General features: G+C 42.6%; 1 protein-coding gene across 7 annotated transcripts in view; it reads left to right on the forward strand.

Moving 5' to 3' along the window:
* Positions 1 to 24,732, forward strand: part of LOC148640985 (nectin 1b-like) — a 192,166-nt gene that overhangs the window by 62,586 nt on the left and 104,848 nt on the right. For all 7 annotated transcript variants that reach the window (XM_088619471.1, XM_088619476.1, XM_088619472.1 and 4 more), the window contains exons 2-5: positions 10,702 to 11,073; positions 12,986 to 13,285; positions 15,153 to 15,270; positions 16,524 to 16,675. In XM_088619471.1, coding sequence (XP_088475597.1) covers positions 10,702 to 11,073; positions 12,986 to 13,285; positions 15,153 to 15,270; positions 16,524 to 16,675 — 942 coding nt within the window. The remainder of the gene's footprint in view (positions 1 to 10,701; positions 11,074 to 12,985; positions 13,286 to 15,152; positions 15,271 to 16,523; positions 16,676 to 24,732) is intronic.

Consider the following 24,732-nt stretch of genomic DNA (forward strand, 5'->3'; position numbering starts at 1 on the left):
CATCTGTCTTTCAACACAGATTCTTATTCCCAAAGGGTTTTTTGTTGCTTTTCTTCTCAAAATACCCTCAGCCAGCCCACCCACAGAGGTATGTAAAGAACTGTAATGTTGTAGTTGAATTCACAGGAAACAAGTTCGAATACCCATGGAATAAAAACCTGTAGGAGGTGCTCATATATATTCATTTCAGTTCCACTTTCCTTCCAAATAAAGTTTTAATTTTAATTTAATTCACTTTAATTGTTATTTTTCTAGGTGTGGCCATGAATTTACACCTCAGTTAACTTTGCCACATTAACTGTACAGTTCACAGTCGGTGGAAAGGAGTTAATAGCATTTCTTTACAGATTCAACCTCTGATTCCATTTCCGGTACTGATATGTGGTCCTCTTTTCATTTTTAAAAAGCAGACACTAAGATGTATTTGAAATACCAGCCACATCATGTTCAAATTTCTCCATGCGCAACTGAATTTTTGCTTATCCTGTAGCAACACATTTCTGCTGAAGCAGTGCATTGTTTTCCACTTATGAGGGATTGTCTTTGGCCCTCTCAGCGCTTGCTGTGTCTCTGCTCTCAGGCGTTTTGCTTAGTCATCAGTGAACAGGAGATAATCGATGACAAGCAGAAAATCGCTTTTTGTAATAATGGTAATCATAATAGATATTCAGATATAGCCACGCTGTGTTCACTGAGGAGTTTTACGATTAAAGGAGCAATAAGTCTGGTGAGCTCATTACATCATAAAGTGATAGGTTCACATGTAACACAGATCATGCTCCTTGCAGAATAGGGCTTTTTGACCTTTAGCCCCTGTAAACTATTCCATTACAGATTTTGGCTGTCAGCTTCTTAATTATTTAAGTTTTAATTAGCAGGATAAACATATAAAAAGGAACGACCTGGTCATATCAAAGTAAGCAAATAGTAGATAGGAGAGGCTGCAGGTGGCTGGAGACAGTTGATTTCGGCCCAGTAGACCCTCTCCTCTCACGTACCAAGCCCAAGCCAACTAACGAGACAGCTGGGCGCAATCCGGTTCTGCCACTCCCCCCCTCCCCCCCATGCCTAATAATTGGAGAAAACCAAGATTTTCTTAAGTGGCCCTCATCAATTATCGATCTGTTCTCACCTCCATGTTTACAGTAAAGCTTCACACAGCAGCCAGACTGATTGGCCTGGACGCCTCAGCAGGGAATACTCAGTGAAAATGTTAGTCCAGCTTTTAGCACATCCCAGCATGACTTGAAGTGTTTGACTGTTTCACTGCAATCCCATTAGCAGAGGCAGTGGTGTTTTTAAACTCTATAGCTCTCCAGGCTTAACCTGTAATTACACGTAGTCCGCAGTGTTTTTCAGGAAGGCTTTACTGATTTTTCGGGAACACAGCAGTTTGTGCTTCAAGGGAGGAAGAGATTAGTCATAAATTTTAACAAGCTTATTTTTCACATCATTGTACTTTATAGTACTGAACAAAGTCAACGAAATAGAACTCGCCACATGCTCACTGTACCTTTACAGGCCACTCACAGATCAGGTCTTGCTGTCCTGTCAGCACATAGTTTACAAACATGTATGGCCAAACATCACTGATCTCTTCCTCAACCTTTAGCCTTTATCCCTTCCTAGGAATAAAATCAGACTTCAAGTCTACTGATACCATTGACCTTAGATTGTTTTCTTCAGGACATTTAGGATTATGTTTGAACTTGCACAGGGGAGGGGCATTCTGCTTGAGCTTTTGAATGCCTGTACGGGTTCTGTGATCATGGGTTCGAGATGGTACATCACTAGCTGGCTGTGATCTGGCTTCGCCAAGCATCGAAAGGCAGTACTCTCTCGCTGACACAGCCACTCCCAGGACCTCCTGCACACTGGCAGTCCTGCAGAGCTGCTGGTGAGAGACCTTAATTGGGAAGGTAATCATTCATCAATGAGCTGGTCACTGACCAGCAGGTATCTCATCTGCAGTTGGTCCTGGTTACAGCTTGAGAATCAGCTTGCTGGCCATCCAGCATGCCCTTCACACAGAGCATGCATTAGGAATTGGCCTTGGTCCTGCAATCACAGACGAATTATCACACGTTTGACAAGCTCCCTTATGAAATTTAGCCTTCGTACATGTTGGCAATTTAACCATGGCTTAATCACAGTTGTGTTGTGGCTTCAAGAAGCATCCACTGTGTCTGGCTTCACAGCTCAGCAGTGTTCAGCACTTGGGTAATTCTTGCCATGCACACTGCTCCGACTGTGGACTTGGTAAGCTGAGAAGAAGTCTGAGAAAAAGCATTCATTTAGTATTTGTGCTTCCCACTAACATTTTATTCTTTACGGAAGTTCTTTTAATGTGAGCTTGTCCCTGAGTTGCCCACCAGCTCTAAAAGCAGGTATGTATGAATTGGCCTCCATTATAACCAGAAAAGGAAATAGATGTGTAAAAAACGATTATTAGATATCTTTCTGTATTTGGTCTGTCTCTTCAAGACTTCAATATCTTGTGTGTTGGAATATTGGTCCCACTGGCTGTTAGATTGTACAGAACTTATTCATGACATTGTCATCCTCCCCCTCAGGATCAGCAAATCCTCTCAAGCCCCGAATTTGCTTTGGCCTGTAATCCATCATAACAGAGTGTTCATAAACGCTCGTCACTCAGTTTCTTTCTTTTTTGTCTGTGTAAGCTGTTTAACCACCAGCCTACAATGGGAGCTGAAGGAAGTTGTGTATTATTAAAAAGCCGTGCTCTCTTTTCCGTGCTTGTCTGTTGCATAGCTTTTACATTTAAACATCAGTGATTCTAAATAAACTTTTATCTGAAGCGTTGCAGTGACTAAAGAAAAGAAACTACTGCCGATGTGTGCTGAACGAAAGCAAACTGGAATAAGTCTGAAAGAGATACAGCCAAACTCATCACCATTCTGCCTGACTCAGCCAGCTCTGACATTGAGAAGACCTACAGCAAATGAAGCTGTGGGTTTATCACTCAGGTGTGATAGATCTAGTCCTAAAATGGAAAGCTGAATGCGAGAAAGTGGCCATAGATCTGTTTTCTGAAACATTGGTGTTTCATTTGCTTGTCCTCCCTGTGCCACCAATGTGTGGGAACTGTTCTGTACTGCACCAAAGGAGAAGAATCCACATAGAAAATCATTATAGAAATGCTGTGATGGCTCTTTCAAATTTTCCCTGTCCATCTGTCCTCCTGTGCTCTCTCCTGTTGTCTCCCCCTCATACTCCACTTTATTTTTTCTCTGTCCCTTTCTGCTTATGTTTCTCACCATTTCTACCTCTCGCTTCTCTCTGTAGAGCGCCCAATGTCTTCACCCCCTGTGCTGCATAGGAAAACATATTGATTTTCTGTTCTACCCAGAATTCAGCAGGAGCCTGTGTTAAAGGGATCAGAGCACAAATGCATTCTCTTTTTCCCCATGCTCACCTCCTCAGTTTTCTTTGCTTTCTTTCTTTCTGTTTGGTTAGCTGTGTCTTTCAGCTCCTGTCTGAAGAAGGGAGTATTAATGAGCTCTAGCAGGAAGCGTGGTACCTGAATAATCTCCATGCACAGACCCCTGCTGCCAGACGCATAATACACACAGCATTGCACTTCTGTTGTAGTCCCCCTCCACCCAAGTTTAAGTCTAGAGGATTGTGCGATTTGGATGAAGTGTGGGGCCCTTTCCTTTACACAAGTGGTAATAACATAAGACTTCACTTTGTCATATGATATATGCCTGTTACTCATGTGGGGATTGTTTTTATTTGCAAAACAGTGTGAATCAGGTACCGAAGCAGGCCTGAACATGTGCGGTGTGGTATAGGCCATCACTCAGGCACTGGTCCTATCCTCTTTAATTTGGGACATTAAAGCAGACAGCTCCCAGAAACGCAGCCCTTTATCCCTGTAATCATTGACAGGACTGAAACAGGCAGGCTTGTGTTAAAAGCTCATGTTCTCTGTTGGTGTTTCTTTGCTCCTTCTCATTTAGCCTTTCATGTAGCTGCGCCAGCGACAGGTGGCTTGCTATCTGGTATCGGGAGTGACATCATCCTGTCAGTTAGGTAGCGGTGAGCTCATTGTGTTTGTTTGGTCACAATGCGGATGAAAGCAGCACTTCCTTGTTTTGAGATGGGCCAGAGGTGAAGGGAAAGCTGGGGGTTCCTCTTTGCTTGACTGTCTTCTTTGTGTGCTGGGAATGTACAATAAAGCCACAATCCCTCACAGAACAGTGTCTTTTTACACACCAAGGCTTCATGCAATGCAATAATTGAACATTTCAGATGCACAGTAGTTGCTCTCCTTGTTTCCACTTGAGTCTTCAAAGATATCCTGTGCTGAAGTGGGGTAGAAGGAGGAATAAGAGATGAGTTATTTCTGTATTTTGATTAAAATAAAAACTATCCAGGAATAAGACTGTTTCTCTTTTGCTTACATCATTTCAGCTTTGATCTTTGGATTTATTTATGTAAATCTATATCTACGGTGGTTACTAAGACATTTTATACATGTGCAGACACGCCTCGAAACAGTGAAGGAACTACTCTGTCCCCACTCCTTGTGATTTAAGATTCTTCAGACAGTATAAAAGGTAGATGTGAACAGGAGAGCCGTGTTCATGCTGGGTCTTAGTTTGGTGTGGAGACCTTTAAAAGCATTTTGAGCAATAGTGCAACAGGTTTGTCTTCCAAGAGCTGTCCACTACTTGTAATGACCTGGAAATGAGAGCTAAGTATGAAGGATAAGGCCTAATATGCTGCTGCTCCAGCTGCTCTGCGGTGCCTGTCGATATTTACAGAGGGAGACAGGATCTGGGAGTGGAGCTGGTAGAACAGGACTAGGAGCTGCTGTCGCTGCAGCCGAGAGTAGGAGGCGGTGCTGTGCACCAGAGCTGACTCAGTGGCAAGCTCTCTGCACCCCCTGGGCCTTTGGCTGGGTAATTTGCACGGAGCAAAAGAGCACAACTTCCGCTACCAGCACTTTGCAGATGAATGACCAGCGGAAACAGCACGCAAAAGTGAACCTGTTTTCTTGTTCTCGCCCCAACGCCACTGGCATGCGCGGCTTTCCGTTATGACAGAGGAGGTACAGAGGAACTCTTGTGTTGATGCAGGCAGGGGAGGGGGGGGGGGTTGGTGGAAAAAGCTAGAGATGCAAATGGCTTTGAGAGACGTGCTAGAACAAGACACGTTAGGCAGCTCTTGTACCAGGTTCAATCAAAATCTCTGCTATTGTACACATACATAGTACAAACCTGCACGACAACAACAGGCTTTTGCTCAGGAGGGGATTCGTCTTTTTTTCAGGCAGCAGAATCCTTCAAGTCTGAGATCTATAGTGTGAGAATGACAGATGGTTGGACGTTTTGATTCTAATTCAGGTCGATGTCTTGCCTGGCCACCGTTGACTTCAAGAAACGGAGCTCGGGGGGATTGGGGGTGAAGGTGCTGGGGCCCAGTGTTTGTCAAGGGGCTCTGCCAGGTGCCTGGGGTGGGATCTGCAGTGGCAGAAACTCCCTTTTCCGTCGCGTGCGTCTCTGAATAGGATGGCAGACCGCGGGGCAGCCAGCCTCCCTGTGGGAAGTGGGGCTTTATTAAAGCTGGCCTGTAGGAAAAGAGCTCTTCACCGACACAGCACAATGCTGAGTGTCCCTGGAGCTCTGCAGGAGAGATGGAAAAACATTGACACCGGCGTGTCCTTCCCTCCCTCGCTGTTGTTTCTCGTTCAAATTTCTGTGTAAGAAACGATCCGATCCTTCCCTCTACCAATCTGCACATGAGAAATCACTCTTGTGGCTGTATTGCACTGCAGTGGATTGAAGTCAACCCCTGGCCGGCTTATTCAAAATCCTCTGACCGTAACAAAGAGCTGTAGCTTTACGTACATGAATAGAGAAGAAACGGTGTTTTGTTTTGGCTGTTGATTCTTCCTCGGGTGACACCCAAAGGCTCAACAGCCGAAATGTTGTGATTCTTCTTTTTACTTTTCAGGGTGGAATTATCTCTTACAGTCAATGCACACTGACTCTAACTTCATATATATAGTATATACTGTATGTGAGTGTATTCATATTTTGTTGAATAAATCAGTTTCCAATTAAAGTCATAGTGACTGCACCTGTGACATCTGTGGTAGTTTAATGCTGCTGAGGGAGAAAAAAAGAGAAACAGGAAAAAACGCAGATTAATCCTTGAGCTCATGGTCTGTGAAAAACAAGCATAAAGCACTTTTTCCTTGTACAGAATATCATGGGGCTTGGCAGAGAAGAGATTTTTAGATCTTGTGGTGGGAAGCAAGGCAAAGACCAATTATATTTAATGAATCACTGGAAATGGAGAAACAGGCGATAAGGTGGATTTTCTTGTGTTTTCTGAGGACATGGTAGCTGACATTTGGAAAACCATCTTCAAAACCTCAGTTAAATGAGTTAGCATAGGGCTTTAAAAAGGAGACTTTTAAAGAGTGGGAATGCAACACCATTATTGTGACTTGTTGATTTTTCACAAAGGCTACAGTCACTGAGTCATGTTCTATTAACATCTGGGCTCTTTCCAATGGTGGTCAGTGATTAGTGCAAGATGTATTATGTGATGCTTTTGTTAATTAATTTTAACAAAATACAAAAAAACTAAAAGTAATAATATTAGAAACGGGCACAGGCCTTGGCAGCATTTCATAATAATCGCATCTAGTGTTAATGTAGAAAAAGTTTCATGAAGTAACATGATTTTCTGTTGAGTTAACATTGTATACATATCTATTAAATGCACATTCATTCAAAATATCATCATCATTTCATAAGATTTTGTTGATTCCCAGGCCTGGAAGCAGTATCATGTCTGAAGACCGAAGGACATGCTGTCTGTAACATGCCCAGCAGGTCTGAAGGTCATCTGAGTTGAGCTCACAAAGTTGTTTCTGTGTGGCACGCTCTCTGCCTGACCCCAGCCCAGATGTGTGAATGGAAGATAGCACATCCTTAGTCACTGTCACTCCCAGGCAGAGAAGTGACTGCCTGCATGTAGTGATCCCGACAGCACCAAAGTGTATTTGTCATAATTTCCCCGCCTTGTGCCTGTTGCTTAAACCCCCTGTGACCCCGATTTGGAAGAAGAGGTTAGAAAATGGATGGATTAATATTTCAGGGGGGTGCCACACATGAACCTGAACAATGGTGTTTCTTACCCAGCAGTCTCAAACGGTGGTTGAAAGGGTGTGGGCGCGAAATGAAAGGTGTGTGTGGGAAGAGGGGGGAAGTCCAGGGTGTCGTCATGTGGTCGAGCCTGGGGGAGTCTCTCAGTCCCTTCCCCCCAGCTCGGCTCCTTCCTCATTAAGAGTATGACTGTCGCTCCTCTGATTACAGCTCCTCCCTCCCCCTGCATTCTTCCAAGAGCCCATCGATGGCCCAGGCAAGGGCAGCCCTGCGAGGTGTGCAGGCTTTCATAACAAGAAGATTTGGAACGTGAGATTTTGAGGGGCTATGTGATTAAGACCAATGCCCCTTGTCTCCTTGTGCCCCTTGATGGAGTTCTTCGGCAGCAGTTGAAACCTTCTTATTAGACATTTTGTGAATGCCTTTTCCCAAGCTAGAACATTTTTGGAATTGTAATAAGTTAACACTATACACAGCTAAGTAAGTTTGTAACATGCTGTTTAAGTGGATATTAAGACACCCTTCTGAAATGCAGTCAGCCTCTTCCTGCACATCCTTGTGTTTAACCTCTTCCAGTGTGCTTTATTTCATTGGTAAATGTCATTGTCTTAATATTATTATTCCCTCAAGAACCTTAAACGGTTCGTAAATCTTTTTAACCGTTAAGCTCAATTGCAACAGGACGAGGCGACAATTATTTTAGGAAATTGGCCGCAAAAAATGTGTGAGTGATGTATTTTAACTTGAAGATGATTCGGATAGCCCCAGTTTGGCAGGTTTCAGTCCCTTAACCAAAACGTGCACTTCTGGAAAACATCTGGAAGAGATACCTTCTGGAACTCCCTAGTATAAATTAAGCCCCATGTGGGAAAGGGGTCACATCTTGGCACCCCAGTGTCCATCCATCCTTGGGTTCTGTCAGAAAGGGAAGGCAGAGGGATAACCACAAAGACCAGCCTTAACGTGCTCCCAGCTGGTGCCAGACAGTTGGGAGTTGGTGGGACCAGGCAGCCCATAGTTCATCCTCAAGAGTGGATCTTCTCCAGCTGGGCCCCATTGAAAAGGGGAGGCAGAGATAGAGAGATAGACTATGGATGGAAAATTTAACAGAAAAGCATCCTAGCCCTCTTATAGAATTATCAGGTTGCAGTGAATCTTATTTCCCTTGAACGAGAGCTGGTGCACAGGAGGTATGAGGATCAGAAAAAAACAGAAATATGTAATTAAAAGGGTGTGAAGCCTGTGCCGGGAGCTGATGTTATTTGAGAGCGTTCTAGGTGTTTGTGTGAAAACCATCAGTCTCTTATGTCTAAAAAGAAGTATTACAAAATACTGTACCCACATACACCAACACAAATATCCCCACACACTCAGAAATAATTGATAATGCCAGATTACCTGCTGTTCTTGTCACAGACCTCTTTAACTTAGCAGTTGAAAGCTTGAGGAGAACCATTTTAAGGAGTTCCGAACTTTTCTTCGCTCTACTCACTGACATTGATGTAGTCAAGGTTAAGGCTGAGCACTGTCACGCCTGAGTTGCTTACCTAAGTACCTTTGGATACATTTCTGAATCCCCTCACATGTCCGCACACTGTACAAACAGACGCTGAAGCACACACAATGCAAACGCACACAGGCCCCCACACAGCTGTGTGCAGGTTACCATTATCCATGCCCTCAATCTGATCAGAGGTTTAGCTTGTTGTACTAAAAGATCAGTTCGATCAGCCTGTCACTGTCCCAGCAGATGGAGCGTCTTTGTAAGCGTCTATTTGTAGGCTTCTGTGTTTAAAACTAATCTCATTATGATCCAGGTAGATGTTTTAAGTCACCTGGAAGGCTGTAAAGGACCCCTTTGCCTGGATCGAAAATCTGTGGGATTGAAATCAAATTCAGCGCAAAACCTTTTTGTGTGTGACTCTGTATCTGTGGAGACTAAGCACTCTGATTGAGTGTTATCCCCTTATTTGCAACTTCTCCTTTTGTCTACATGTTTGTAGATTATCCAAGACACAACTCCCTGTAAGATTCACAGAAAACCAAAACATCTTGCTAATGTGGATATTGTGGCAATGGCTGTCGAAGATCTGTGTATTTAAGATGGAACACTGTAATTTACAGACTTGCCTGCTCCCCTCCTCCCAGATTCTAGCATGTGAACCAGGGGGCCTGAATAGACTATGTGGAGCAAATGACTGCAATTCTCTTACGGGGTTCACGGAAATGTTTTTTTTTTCCGTTGGTATAGATAAACTGAGGACAAAAAGAATAACGCAAAAAAACAACAATTGGCCTTTGATTCTTTCACCCCAGTCCCTGAGTGAAAGGGTGTGGGCCATTTCGTCTTCAATCTGGCCACATAATAGCACATCTCAAGGGAGTCTGTGCTACTCGAGATAGTTTGTAATTGCAGTCCTGGAATACTTCCAACCCAATTAAAAGCGAGACGGTAGAGTGAATAATGGCTCCTTAAATTTAACCGTATTAAGAACGTTGGACATTAGGAAGGGGTGAGGAATGGCATATAGCTGGATTTTCTAGAGTGATGGAGAGTTAGAGGACATCATGGAGGCTGGGGGTGGCAGGTGGAGAGAGTGATGGGAGTTTGAGATCTCTAGTACAGAACCTTAGAGCGAAGGTAGGGAGTTGTGACAATAGCCCTGTATTACAACAGAATCTGAGCTGTAGGGAGAGGGTAGTAGACTTATCATTAATCAGAGAACTGGAGAGTGAAGGAAGGGTTGGCAAGAGAAGCTGTGTGTTATACCCAAGAGCTTGACAGAGGACAGCTGTTGCATATTATATCAGAGAAGCCATAAAAGCTAGAGAGATATGGTTTTTGAAAGCAACCATTGCACTACAGTATAAGAGAGACAGAAATCAGATCAGAAGGATTCAGAGTAAGAGGGGATAGAGATGGTTAGCTCTTTTTCATCTGGGGTGCTGCCAGTCATGACAGATGGCATTTAAGCACAGTTGTCCCTGATGTAAAAAAGATTGAATTAAAAAAATGTTTTTTTATTGTTATTAATTGATTAAAATATTTATACCCGGGGCAACTTAACAGGAAAAAAAAAATCATTTTTTGCAAGACAGCTTCAGTGAAGTGAATAAACAATTAACAAAACAAAGCAAGTATACACTAGACAATTAAGCTGCTAAGTCCCCTCTTGCAATTTGATGAAGCGAAGGAGTGATCAGTGGTCACAGAAGCATTTTTGTCTGTTGTTCAGTGCTGTCAACGATCAACAATCAGAAATCTCTTTCACTGATGCAGTTTCCACAGTAGCCCTAATAAGCATTGATAATAATAAAAGAGCCAATACAATAGTATGCCACCACCCCAAGCATTTGCACACAAAGGTGATTTATTCCAAAAATGAATTAAAACTCACGTCACAGCTCAGCCCTTCTTGAAAGAGAGCGTCCTTTTGGAATGTGAAATGCTGCTCTGTGTCGGAGAAGAACGGGCGGAGGATGATACCTCTTTGCATTGATTTTTTTCCTCACAAGACCCGTTGACTCATCCCCGCTGGTGTCTTGTGCTCCGCAGGGCTCAGGGCTCAGGTGGTGCAGATGGACCCCACCAAGTCGGGCTTCGTGGGCCAGCAGGTGGAGCTGCGCTGCACCTTCGCCAACAGCAACCCCCCGGTGAAGATCTCCCAGGTCACCTGGCAGAAGTTCCTCAACGGCACCAAGCAGAACGTGGCCATCGCCAACCCCACCATGGGCGTGTCCGTGCTGCCGCCCTTCAAGGACCGCGTGAGCTTCAAGAACCCGGCGGTGAGGTACCGCACCCCCTCCCTGGAGGACACCACCATCACCTTCTCTGGCCTGCGGCTGTCCGACGAGGCCGCCTACATCTGCGAGTACGCCACCTTCCCGGCCGGCAACCGCGAGAACCAGGTCAACCTCACCGTGTTCGGTAAGTCCCCGGGCAACACGCCCTTCGGGAGATATGGAACTGCTCCTCCGAGAGGACAAGGAGGAGATGAGGAGCTCTGCAAGGCAGCCCGGTGACATGCTGCTGAGCTGAGAGCACCCTTAGCTGGATTACAGGTTGATTTTGAAATCTGTGGTGCTTAACGTCTTTACACACCGTAGAAATTAGTTGGGTTTTTTTTTGCCGATTACATTGTTCTTCCCAATCCAAGACAAATGGGCTCGAGTAAAATGTATGAGATTATCAATTTTCTCAAAGCTCATTTTCTTATCTGTGAAGCCACCATCCATAACACCTATAAAGCCTCATAGCTGCGCTTCATATGGCTGAACATTAATAAACACTGCACATCAAAACTTCTCTGTGCGCATTATGTCCATCCACCCAGTTTCTAAGCACTTAATCCAATGCAGGGTATTGGGGAGAGCCGGAGAGCATAGTTAAAGTAAACAGTAAGGTGTCAGTGAGGTTTAGTTATTGTTTGTTTTCAGTTAAACATTTAGTTAAGGATGATTTAGAAGATGAATGACTCCAAATCTACTGTTTAAGTGGAGAAGCACTAAGGTCTACTATCCCAGTAGTTCTTCCTAAATGTAATTCCAGTAATTAAATGTTATATTATATGACATAGTTATTGCTGTTTCACTGCATGGTTTTTACTCTCAATAAATGCACCACAAAAGTAAATCCATACATTTGCATAAACAACCCCGTTTTTTTAATTCTGAAACAGCCCAAAATTATTTAGTCATTTTAAGTGTTCCCCTATGGACGGGTAGAGCACAAATTGATTGCCTTTGCATTAGTGTAGAACAAACTAAAAAAAATCAATAATTCATTTTTTCATGATTTTTCAGAATCTTGCCTGAAGCAATGCAGTCCCTTTGTCCCAGGCAGGGAAACAGTTATACAGTTTAACTAACCAAGAGGAAGCTTTTTGAAAAGGTTAGGCGTTGAGTCTCATTAGAGATATCTAATTAGAAATCAAGTGCTGGTGTTTTTCCGTTAAGCTGGCAGGGGAAAGCGTTTGGCTTAAGTGGTCCCTATTGCCAGTACTTCTTGTCAACTCAAAGCAGGGTGTGTGTCAGAAAGCATCCTGCAGACTGGTCATAATACAGCAGTCGGAGCTCTGAATCGCTCTTCAGCATGTCTTTAACGCCTCAGCTAAATTCATTGTTTCTGGTCTGCAGTGACTGAGACTCAAGCATAGACATTGATCTGCAGTACAAAGTTGCATGTGCACAAAAATACATTCATAAATGACTCTATTTTTACTCATAGCTAGGGTGCAGCTGGTTTTTGGAACAGTTTACTTAATCACCTGTATTTGACCTCTGTCTTTTTTAAATGAAATCTTTTGTCACATAATTCTACAGTCCATGAGTTTCAGCAGGCTCTACTTCACTCTAATCTTTAATACTATCAAGGAGACAGATATCAAGAACCTGTTTCAATGTCCGATCAACATGTACAGTATTAGAAATATGAGGAGTTTATGGCTGTGTAGCCATAAACATGAAACAGGAACAAGTAAAGGTTAATTCCGTGTGAAATGTAGAAAGAACACTATGAAACACTATGTCTATAAAAATAGACAACCCAGAGGCTGCCTCACGCCTGAAGGAGGCTCAACAGCCAAAATGCCATGTTTCTTTTTTCTGCTTTTTCGTATTAACCTTGACGTCTTCCTCTGCAGCCAAAGCATGCTGATGCAGCTCCCCCTTGAGCATTAAGCAGATTATATGTTCAGTATAATTTAGGCATTACACCTCCCTTTGTTATAAAGAAGTAAAGAAACAAGCACAGTATGATGGCATTTTAGCCCTCAGGTTCTGTAGAGGTCATTAGTCCGTTTTTTTCTGACCCGTTTTGTCTTGTTGCGTTGTGTGTCCAGCTCGGCCCACCACTCGGATGACCCTGACCTCCCCCACCATCGTGGCTCGCTCGCGGCCCAGCAAGATGACGGTGGCCACCTGCCTCTCGGCCAACGGGAAGCCCCCCAGCATCATCACCTGGGACACCCGGCTGAAGGGCGAGCCCACCTTCCAGGAGACGCAGAACGCCAACGGGACTGTCACTGTGTACAGCGACTACGTGCTGGTGCCCAGCCGCGAGACCCACCGGCAGAAGCTCACCTGCATCGTCACCTACCGCAACGAGAAGATCTCTGACAGCGTCACACTCAACGTGCAGTGTAAGAGTCACCTCGCCTCCTCCCGATGTGGGAGACATTTGCGAGCCACTGTAGGAGTGGCTGGAAAGTTAAGTTCAGGACATCTCATCTCAGCAGCACAGCACTTCCAGTAACCCCTTATCGAACCCAGGACCACAGCGGCCCTGAGCCTGTCCTGGGAAACATTGGGCAAATGTAGGCTGCTCCCTGGACGAGCAGACTCACTGACACAAGCATACACACACTTGAACAAGGGCCAGTTTCCCCCGAAACCAATTAATCTACCTGTGTATCTCTGGACTGTGGGAGGTAACCGCAGCCCCTAGAGGAAACCCAGACGAACACGAGGAGAATGTGCAAACTCCATGCTGGTAGCTCCCTAGGAGTGGAACCCAGGGGCCAAGAGGCAATGATAATCACTATGCCACTGTGCCCACAAGTTCAGAACAGTATTATATCATACAGCATGTTACACCAGACTACAGTACTTCACAGCACAATACAAAGCAGTGAAATTGAGTATAGAACAGTACAGTGAGTTATAGTGACTGTATAGCACTATTCAGCATGGTACCTAGTGCCTTTCAGTTTTTGTGTGATATGGATTTGGCATACTGTTGCCATCTTTTTATCTTTTATGCACACCTGTATTGCGACATTTACAAACATCCACCTCACATTCAATCCAGTGAGCTAGGAAGTGTAGCTAACATTTGTGTGACTCTTTCATAAGGTTAAAGCACTTTTCTGCTTGACATGCTGGGCTACCGTTCCCATCATATTCAAGAAATTGCTCAAAGACGTGCATCCAGACTCATAAACCCGTGTTTTCTTTCATGCTGCTTCAGAGTGTTTGTTTTCAGGTGTTTTTTTATCATGATTGCACAAAGTTGGCCTCGATAAAACAGGAAGATGCCTTAGAAGATAAAAAAGAACACATTTGTAAGGAAAATATTTATGCATTAGTCTTTAATTCATACTGAACAGAAAGAATCAAGTACAAAGTGTAGGCTTGTTTAATCTTGTAGTTTTCTGGAGCAGTCAAGCTGGGCACTTTTAGCTGTTTAGCCTTCTGTTATTTTGAATGAAACTGGTGACAGTGTGAGCAGCTGTGTTGTCAGCTGTAATAACACAAGTGATCACAAGTGGTGCTATTAAAGGTTAACAGGGTTAGGTCCAGATGTCAGATGCCTGAGCCTGGGTCATGTCACTAGCCGACTGCAATTCCCCCAACAGCAGTGTCCAGTTGGCTGAGCACTGCCTGCACTGGTTTAGGATTAGCTGTTCAGGCACTCTTTGGCTTCCTTGAAAACAATTTCTCCCCTGACCTCCTCGATTCTTACTTGCCTGTCATGCACTGTGTGGGTTTTTGACATGTCAAACGAGGAGTGACGCTTTAAATGAGCTTGTCCAAGTGGGAACTGGATTCAGTTTTCTCATTGGTGGCATTTAGGCTTGGAAATAAATATGGGCATCTTAAAATTAAGTATAAAGATGATGGACTTAGCAGGGGCTGCACAGTGGCCCAGAGGTTAGCATTGGGCCCTGGGCCCAGAGTGCCGTCTGTGTGGAGTTGGTATGTTCTCCCTGTTTCCTCCTGGGATTCCTCTGGGTGATCCGCAGTCGAAAGACGAGCTGGTGGGTTAATTGGCTGCTGGGAAACTGATGTGTCATGATTGTGCCTGCCCTCGGACTGACGCAGACTGAGCCTGTTGCTTTCCGGGATCAGCTCTGGCTCCTGCGCTGCCCTGTACTGGGTAAAGCGGTTATTGACAGTGATGTGATGATATAATAATGATTTTCCAGGCAAGAGCGGGGATGTCTAGCCACTGACAAAGTGTCTTCCAGGGCCCGTCAGCAGCAGACTAACATAAACATCTCTCCACAGACGAGCCCGAAGTGGTGATCGAAGGGTTTGATGGCAACTGGTTTGTCAACCGGCAGGACGTGCAACTCAACTGCAAGGCTGACGCCAACCCACCCGTCACCGTGTACCAGTGGAAGCTGTGAGTGTCTCCAGGGTCTCTGCATCCTGTTTGCCATCTCCCAAGCATGGGCACTGCACTGGCCAGGCATGACAGCGCCCATGTGTGGTACTGCTAGAATTATTTCAACTTATACTATTCAAAGTTTAAAGTTAAAGGTTTTAGCACTGGTGTACTTATGCTAGTGATGATGCTGCCAGTACATTTATGCATTTTTTATAGAATCTTATGGTTGCTGTATGAATGCTGCAGCAGTTTCCTGGTTTAAGCTGTAAAGTCCAGTATTGAATCCAGCATTGTCCTAAAACAGGAAAGGTTCAGTGTTTACTTGCCCCTTTTTATGTAATCTTGAACTTTTAAAACATGCATGTTTTGACCATAGAATGATACATGAAGGTTTATCCTGCATGTTACATTACCAGCTCACACTATAGGTATTGATGCATTTCTAAGCCTTTACAAAAAAGCGATGGAATTCATCGTGATTCAACCCATTGTGGCTATTTGTTATTTTGTAAATGTATGTCTTTTATACCTAAAAATGTAATCGCTTTATTTGTTGTCTTTGGACATAAATTATCAGAATATATCAGAATTGTAACACAATTCTAACAGAATGCTAAAGAAATACAGATTCCAACAAAACCTAACAAGTATGTACTTATAAACACATGCTTTCTTGCAAGCAGAAACTAGTCCCAGAACTAGACTGGCACGACTTTCAGTTAAGTTTGCTGAACTGGCTCCAAGGTGACAGAAACTGAGATAATTTAGGCAGCTGTTGTGCATAGTTTCACTGTATAATCTAAAGTACAACTGATCACAGTAGAAACTATTATGTTTGCACCTCAATGATACTGAGAGCCTCACCAGCAGGCAGGCCATCAGTCCCGTATCAGGAGACAAAGTTCAAAGACATTTCTTGAACAACAAACAAATCGCATCATCCTGAGTCAACATCGTGAACTTACTTTGCTGTCAAAGTGCCTAGATTTCATCTCCTATGTTAATGAGCTTGCTATGTGCTTTAATATGGCAGGCTTATTGTTCACTTAGTGTTCATTTTGTACAAAAGTGTTTTCTTTTTTGGCATTACTCTTTATACTTTACGAACCCATTTTGAAAGTCTGGACCGGTGCCTTAGGAGCAACATTACAATATCGTATGATTTCCGATGTCCATCACGTGTATATGGGATTAGCCACAGGATCAGAAGCACCGCAGCTGTGATTCCTCATCGAGCTTGTGTTTAATGCGAACTTTTCGCCATGCAGTTTGAATGGATCCATGCCCACCAACGTGGAGATCCGCAACAACACTCTGTTCTTCAAGGGGCCCGTGACCTATGACCTGGCAGGAACATATGTGTGCGACGCCACCAACAGCATCGGGACCCGCTCGGGGCAGGTGGAGGTCAACGTCACCGGTAGGTCGCATGGCGGGCTGCTTTCCTCTTCTGCTAAACTGTTGGGATGAGCAACTGGATTCTGCAAAGACCTGGGCAAGGGCAAGGGCGTCTTACTGCTTACTGCTTACTGCAAGCTTTTTCCCGCGTTTGAAGTGCGGTCATTTCACCCCTTCTGGGATTCTTTACCTTCACTTTCCTCAGGGAGGTTCCCTCTTACACCTTGTCTATACATTAGTTAACCACTGATCAACATTAATTGGATCTCAACACTAACATGCGTGTGTCCCCATGTTTGCCCTGTGATGGACTGGCGTCACATCCTGCTTTGCACCTGTTGCTTGCTGGGATAGGCTCCAGCTCCCCCACGATCCTGAATTGGATGAAACTGTTAGAAAACGGAGGGATGGATCCTCCTGTTTCCTGTTTGTGTACCTCTATAAGTCCTGTCTGCTTGTTCTATCTATATGACAGGCAATCCTTCTCTTATTCTCCTTCTGCACCTGCCCTCTTGTTTGTCTGGTCTCCTGACCTCTGCACACCACGCCTTACACAAACCAAATGCTGCTGTCCAGGTGCCTATCAGTGAAGTGTATGAATAACACACACACACAGAGGCACAACAGGTCTGACTCCTCAGGGAGTGTGTGACAGAATCCAGAGATCAGGAACTGAACCTCCCTTTGTCTCTCCTGTTCATTTTCACATAACAGAGAAAGCCAAGCTACCATCTGTGTTGCTTCCCTGACTCTGAAAAACTGAGAAAATGTGAAGAAAAGAGCAATCCTCTATTCCAACCAAAAATAGATCAGCCGAGTAAATTGCAAATTGAAAATATTTTTTTTTTGGTTTTTAAAAGGTATAAGACCCAGCTTGCCATATTTTGTAATGAGCTGGCACTTCTCTACCTCTGCCTTTGTAGTTGAATCCCTTTGCTCGTTTTTTTTTCAGGCAAGCACAAAAGAAAAAAAAATCAGATCAAAACTGTTGCAGTTTTAGTCCCTCTGTGCGGTGGCACAATTTCATTTGACTGCAGTGAGAATCTGTGCTTCAGTGTTTCCATTTGAAAGGACAGATTTCCATCACAGAAGCGCAGTTTGGCTTTTTCCATGTTGATGTAAGCCCGGCCAAGGTGACTAGCTCACAATAAATACAGTTTGCTGGAGCCCATGCAAGGGTGGCGGTTTTGTTTTGGTTGGAGCTGGTGGCAGTGTCTTTCTGCTTGGTTTGGGGGAACCTAACGCTGTTTCTTGCGCAATGATACTTGTGACTTATTTGTGTCCTATTCTCTTTGTCAGGGCTGTCTCAGTCTGGTGTCCTCTCAGTTCTCTGCTATATTCTTGTGTTGCAGCTGCTGTTTTCCACCCTCTGTTATGAAAAGACATCACTTACTGTATACAGTGCTAGGCAGGACTGAGAAAGGAACTGGACTGAAATGTTTCTAGAACTTTGTCTTCCTCTGACATTCTCCATGACAAATATCTAGTGTGGGTTTTAGTGATGGAAACAGATTGTATCAGTATCTCAGTATCCACCTTAAAGGTCCTTTTCGTGACCGTTTGTTTATTCTTCAGTAGGAATCTTGGTTTATTTGAGAAAAAGTAATGAATGCATATGATTCTTTTTGTTTGCCTTTAGTGTAACAGTCACACACTGTGCAAACTGTTAGAGATCCAGCAGGATGTTGTGCGGTTTGTGTTCTGTGGACAGTGAAATATATGGAAAATGCTCTGGTATATGGAACACCATTGATTTTATGTGGATGATTAAATCACAATATTGTTTATGTTTGTTGGAATTGGTTTGGTTTATTGGAAACTGTTTATTGGAAATTGTGTTCTGTAATTTCACTGGTTTCAAGGAAAGAGATGAGTGGATTCTGATCTCTCTAAGGCTTTCTCCGGCTCTCCTTGTCCTGGCTGCTCCTCGGGGACTGCCCCTACATGTGCTCACAAGGGCGGTGCACACAGGAGAGAGTGACTCAGTGGCACCCCTTTGGCATCTCTCCCCCACAGACAGACTGGCACAACAGGAGTTCCTTACATTTACATTTAAATTTATGTGTTTAAAAAGCACCCTTAAAACCATCCATTTTCCATCTGCTTTTTTATGCTATTCAGAGTCGTGAGGGTACCGGGGCTTATCCTGGCTAGAATCAGTCACAAGGCAGGATACACCCTGGACAGCATGCCAGCATTCTGGCGTCTTAGAGCAACTTTCACAAATCACGAAATCTTAACAGTTTAATGGTTGCAACTCAAAAACTGTCAGTCCAGTTTTCTATGTGATCAAATATAATTTGGCATCTGTAGTGGGAGATTCTCTGCAGAGTTCTATCAAAATGTGTCTTAACCTCACTAATCAAACTCTTCTGGCTCAGTGCCTGTCTCAGAGTGCAGCAGATTTTAGTGATGTTAGTGTTAGTGATGTCGTTCCCATTAACCGCTACTGGAAAAAGAACCTACTCTAAGACTATCAACTTTTAATAAAACTGAAACCTGTCCTTTCAGTATGGAATGTGTTAACAATGTCAGGAAGAAATCTATCTGGAAAAAAAAATAGGATAATGTAATTAAATAGTGTAATTGTAGTGCAATCTTTAATATAACACTGTACCACCATTATAATCTCAAAATCACTGTAGTCATAACATAATAATCATAATAATCTTATGCCTAAACTTTTTATGTAACCTAGTGGTGATTCCAAGCACCCCTGACCTTGCATCTGCAAAAAGTTGTTTGTGTTTAAAACACTTCTTTTGTTAACAATATGTCCTTCTGACATTCTGACTCGTTAATGGTAAACCGAAGGCAGCTACAATTTATGAAAGAAAACAGTATTTTTCATTAGAAAGTGAAGAATGGAAGGTTATCCAGTCGCTGGGTGAGGAGGAACTCCTAGAATTGTAACTTCTGTTATCTGGCAGCAAAGAGAGCCTTGCCAGGGAAAACTGACAGAGACAGAAAAAGAGAAACGTTTTTTCTTCCTCTCATGTGATTGTGCTGAAACGAAGGCCTGGAGATTGCTTCACCACTGTAGCCTGGACTCGGATTTCTCTTCCTGGTCTCCTGAAGAGGGGAGCCCTCACCTACTCTCCTTCAGTGTGTAACTGTTTTATTTGCAGTGTTCGTGTTTTATGGCTTGATCTTTCTGTTGTGTAAAAATGCATGGTTGCATTTTTTTTTTTTTTAAAGCACGAGGATTCTTTGGAGAGCTCACAGGCTGAAGCTCGCTGTGACAAACGGTGCAATGTCATGATTTCAGTCAAGAGACAGCTAGCTGTCAAGTGGCTCTATCCGTGCTGCAAGAGACCTGCTTGTGACTTGTGCTTAGGCTACTAAAGGCAACAGATAAGGTAGCTTTACAGCAGTGACCCTTTCCTTTAAAGTTTGTTTCTGATTACTTCCTTTAACGCTGAGAGCCAAAGATTCTGGGCTTCTGTCCCAGACATGCCTCTGATTGTGCGCAGTTAACTTCCTCACTCCTGTCTTTCAATCATGGCCTTCACGGTTTCTGCAAAAGAAGAAGATCCCATTATGACTGGTCCTGAAGCATGCCCACAGCAGCCATTTACAGAGGGAACAACTGTTCTATAATGGCAGGAAACAGATACGTCTCAAGTGATAAAGTATTAAGGCCACAGTTGGCAACTTTGTTGCAGAAAACTTGGACAGAGATATGCACAATGCCTAGAAATCTGTTAATTGCTCTGGATGGACATCCAGATCTTATAAAGAAGCCAGAATTTTAGAAAAGAATTAAAAATGAAAAAAATGCTGTGAAGGAAACTGCTGTGGCTGATGCTATAGGTTTTTGATTGTTAAGAGAGGATGAGACTGACAGAGTTTCTTTACATAACCATACAGGATGTGTTACCAGTACAGAATGGTTGGAGGGTTTGATCAATTTAAAGAACAGGTTTTGAATTAAAAAACATCATTTTCCTCTAATTTTTACACATTTCCCAAGAAATTTCTAATTGGATTGAAAATCAAACATAGCCTTTTCTATGAAAACAGCTCATAAAAATGTCTTACATTTCTCACAGTTTGTTTTACAGGTATCCATAAATAGCAATGGGTAAATAAAAAGAAAAACTACTTAAGTCTATCAGTTATCATCCTCTGAGCAGAGGATAAAAAGATCTCTACTTCTTTGCTGCTAACACCTTCTAACATGTCTAATATAGTGTGTGGCGTTTCATACGCATGAGCCTAGCCAGGTAGATAATGAGAATAAAAGATTACACAAGCAGTATCTTACTACAAGCCAGCAACAGCTTAATCAGATATAAGCTTATTTTGCAATCTTCATCTGAAAATTTATGGGAAATGTTCCAATTGGAAAACATTCCGGTCAAGACCATTGCCTGAAAGTTTACAATTCATTGCTATCCTTGGATCCTTGGATATGCTCACCCAAACAAATATTTGCTGTTATTGTTTTGTTAGGTACAAAGGCCCCAGACTCTACAGTACATTACAATAATATTCATAGATGAATCAAGTTATTCATCAAAATACTCGAGCAACATCTGGAACATAACCTTGATTTTGAAAGTTGTTGGCATGTGGCCTTTAATAACTTTTGAGAAAAGTTGAAAAAAGATTCAAAGTTGATAAACTAAGCAAATGTGCAGTGTAAAATGAACATGGCTAAATGCTGTTTTTAATTAGAAACTGAAACCATTTTAATAAACCAAACATTCCCCATCAGCAACATGCAAATGACTGTTTAAACTCCACCAGAAGAACACAGGATGATTCTTGTTTTAATTAATTTCCTCACGCCTTCGCTCAGCGACTCAATTTGTATGTGATCAAGTTGAAAGAAAGGTGTTAGTTTAGCTATCTCCCAGCTGCGCTGGTTTAAACATTTGTTTTTTAGGCAAAAGCAAAATGTTTTTGCAAAGAAAAACTGAACTTGTCGGTCTTCTGATCAATCACTCTTGCTGTCAGGTTAGACAGGCTTGCACACAATTAAGCAGCTGCCTCACAGATACATGTTTACACTTTGGAGCATCCAATAATATTAAATTACCACCCCATTAAGAATTCCTTCACAGTCAATTAATGCTGGGTACTCCTGTGAACCCAAAGCAGGAGCACAGAACCTGCATTGCTGAACTGAACAGCTACATCTGCTAATTAATTAGGGTTCACAGAGGTTAAATTAAAGGAATAGGAGAGGAAAGGCAAATGATCATGGCAATTCTCACAATTCTCTTATCGATACGGTGTTTGAGATGTACAGTAGGTAATCAAATGTTGTATTTCATTCTACAGTGTGTTGCACATGCTAAGGGGATCCTGGAAACATTTTGTGGGCTCTGCAACCAAAACTGTCAGTTAAACGTAGCAGCATGGCAGGAGTTACTGTACTTTGCATGCTTCTGTGCTACAAAACGCATATATATTCAAAAATAGTTTCATGGTCCTATCCTTATTACATATTTGTATGGTGGCTTTTGGATAGGAGACACATCCCTTTGAGTGATAAACCGTGGTTTGCAAAGTGAAAGAGAGATCGAGCAGAGCAAGATATAAACATCTAGACAAAAAGAATTCACCCCTCACTGTGTCACGCCCAGTGAAGTGCATTAGTAGCTGATATAGATTGGCTAACATACTGTACCTTTCATTATCTCCTTGAAATAAACCCTTTTTAATCCTGCTTTTGTAGAACTCCCCCACTCTCATCCCCCTTCACTCTCTGCCTCTCAAGACTTTGGTAAGGATCATATACTGTATGTGTGAGTGGTCATAGATGAGGAAATTGTTCCTGGCCAGAGCAGTGTGGACATGGTTAAGGCCTTGAGACATTGTGTCTGTCTCACATGGTGATGGGAGATGGGTAGTTGATCTTTATTGCTTACATCACTTATGTACAATAAGCATAGACAAAGCATCAGCTGTCAGTACAGCTTGGGTTAAACTGACTGTAGCTCGAAAGAGCTCTTTAATTTTTAAAGAGGGTTGGGAATTACTGCCGTTATTAATGTGAAAGCAATCAACTTCAGTGTCCGTCTCTGCCTTCATTCTTCACCCAGGAAAATTGAAATCTTAGAAAGCAAATACTTCGACAAGTAGGATAACTTTTTAAACTTTTAACTTCAAGCAACCTCTAGCTAAATTTCCTTTAGGAAAAAGGTATTAAAAAATATTTTACTTCATGTATTATCTCTTAGAACCTCTAAAAGGTTACTAATCAGAAAATGAAGACTCAGTTTTCCCGTTGAAGGTTTTTGGCTGAAAATCTTGAAGTAGTTAATAAAAGAGAGGAAGAGTATTCTTTAATGGCTTCAATGCAGGAGTTTTGGAAACAGGAAGGAATAGGACAGACATTATAGAGGAGGAGGGTGGGGACAGAGACAGGTGTGAGACTAAAACAAAGAGTGGCTGGTGTGAGTTAGAAAGGGAGTGTTTATGTAGTTAGGAATTTATCTGCCACTGTTATGCCCAGGTGATATTGCCTGTGATCATACACTGTTGAGCCCATCAGGTGATCACTTTTACCAAGGTTAACATTTAACAGCTCAGTGCTGCTAGCAAGCCCAACTCTGTCTGTGAAATCCTTCACCCAGCCTTTAGATGACAAACCAGAATAACTTTCAATTTTTTTTTTAAGTGGGGAACAATAGCAACAGCAATGCTCAGATCTCTTAGCAGCTCTTCATAAGTTTTAATTTCCTTCTGAGCAATCCAAGCTGCGTTGAGCTATTCAATTATTGCAATCCTGAAGAAATCAATGATGATTGTAATGGCTTGCAGTGGGAGTAGTATTTCATTGGGTAATTTAATTGGCAAGTTTTCTTTAGGTGTGCCACTGCTTTGCTTTATCTCAGTAGTAATGTTATTATATGAATAATAATGTCAGTGGAGTGCTGTCGAAAATGTCACTGTTTTTTGATTATGGCGTATTTTGATTTTCATTTGGCAATACACTTGTTTCACTGCAAAAGAACCTGAGCTCAAAGCACCAGCTCATTTCTGAGTAAAGAATAAAAATCCACTTTTAAAATGTACTGGTCCTACTCTACCGTAAAAAAAAATGCACATGTTTGCCCCAGTCAGGGAAAGTACTCACTCTTTCACAAGCTGATAATACAGTATGTTGTCCTTTCAAGTCGTTCAACTTTGTCATCTTAAATCATCCAATTCAACTTGTGGGATCTAGAGGTTCAGTAGTTGAGGGAACCTGATGGGGGAAAAGCACATTTATTTATTGAATTTATAATTATATAAATATGCATTTATTCATTTCTGAGGGGTTGGTGCACCTTGCAGAGGTAAGCTTTGTGGACTCAAAGCATTTCAAATCTGCTTTCTCTTCCTCATGTAGTGTGAGCTCACTCTCACAGCTTGGATCTGGAATCTGATGCTCCATTATGCCAATTAGACATTACGCTTTATTTCTCTTGCTCTGTGGGTTGCTCCAAAATGCCTGTCGTGCCTCTGTGCAAGAAAGCTACAATGTGAGTTGTTTTTACATATGGTATATACTGCATACAGGATGCAGAATGAGGCGTTGCTTGCTCAGCAAAGATGGATTTCAGATATAAGTGGAGATAATATATATATGTAAAATATTCAAGTGGAGTTGTCTTTCTAGCAGTTACTAGAGCCATAGCCCATAATAGATTTCATAGGTTTTTTGTTGTTTTTTATATTGTCCTGTCATTCCTTTTGATTGAATAGATGTTCTGTCTGGCTTATGTGATGTGGAAAATGCAAAGCTCTTCAAATAAAAACCAAAAAAATTGGTGGGCCGTCATATATTGCTATTGCGTCTGAAAATATTTAATAAATGTCATTTAATTTAACTGAAACATCACTGTCACAATTTCATATTTTTTTTCCAGCATGCAAAAAACTGAAGGGAAGCCCTTCAAATTTCAACACCTGCAGATAATATCCTGGTTTTGACAGGGCAGGTTATTTGCTCGGCTTGAGTTGGCACTGTGTCAGCTGCAAATCAGTGCGTCTGGCTTTCTGGGCCTTAATGACAAGTAGTGAGACTTTCCCATCAAGATGAAAGTTGGGTACGTGACGCTTCACCGCTTGACTACGGCAGAG

The sequence above is a fragment of the Lepisosteus platostomus genome, chromosome 25 (assembly GCF_059453375.1).
Source record: "Lepisosteus platostomus isolate fLepPlt1 chromosome 25, fLepPlt1.hap1, whole genome shotgun sequence".
Lineage (NCBI taxonomy): Eukaryota > Metazoa > Chordata > Actinopteri > Semionotiformes > Lepisosteidae > Lepisosteus > Lepisosteus platostomus.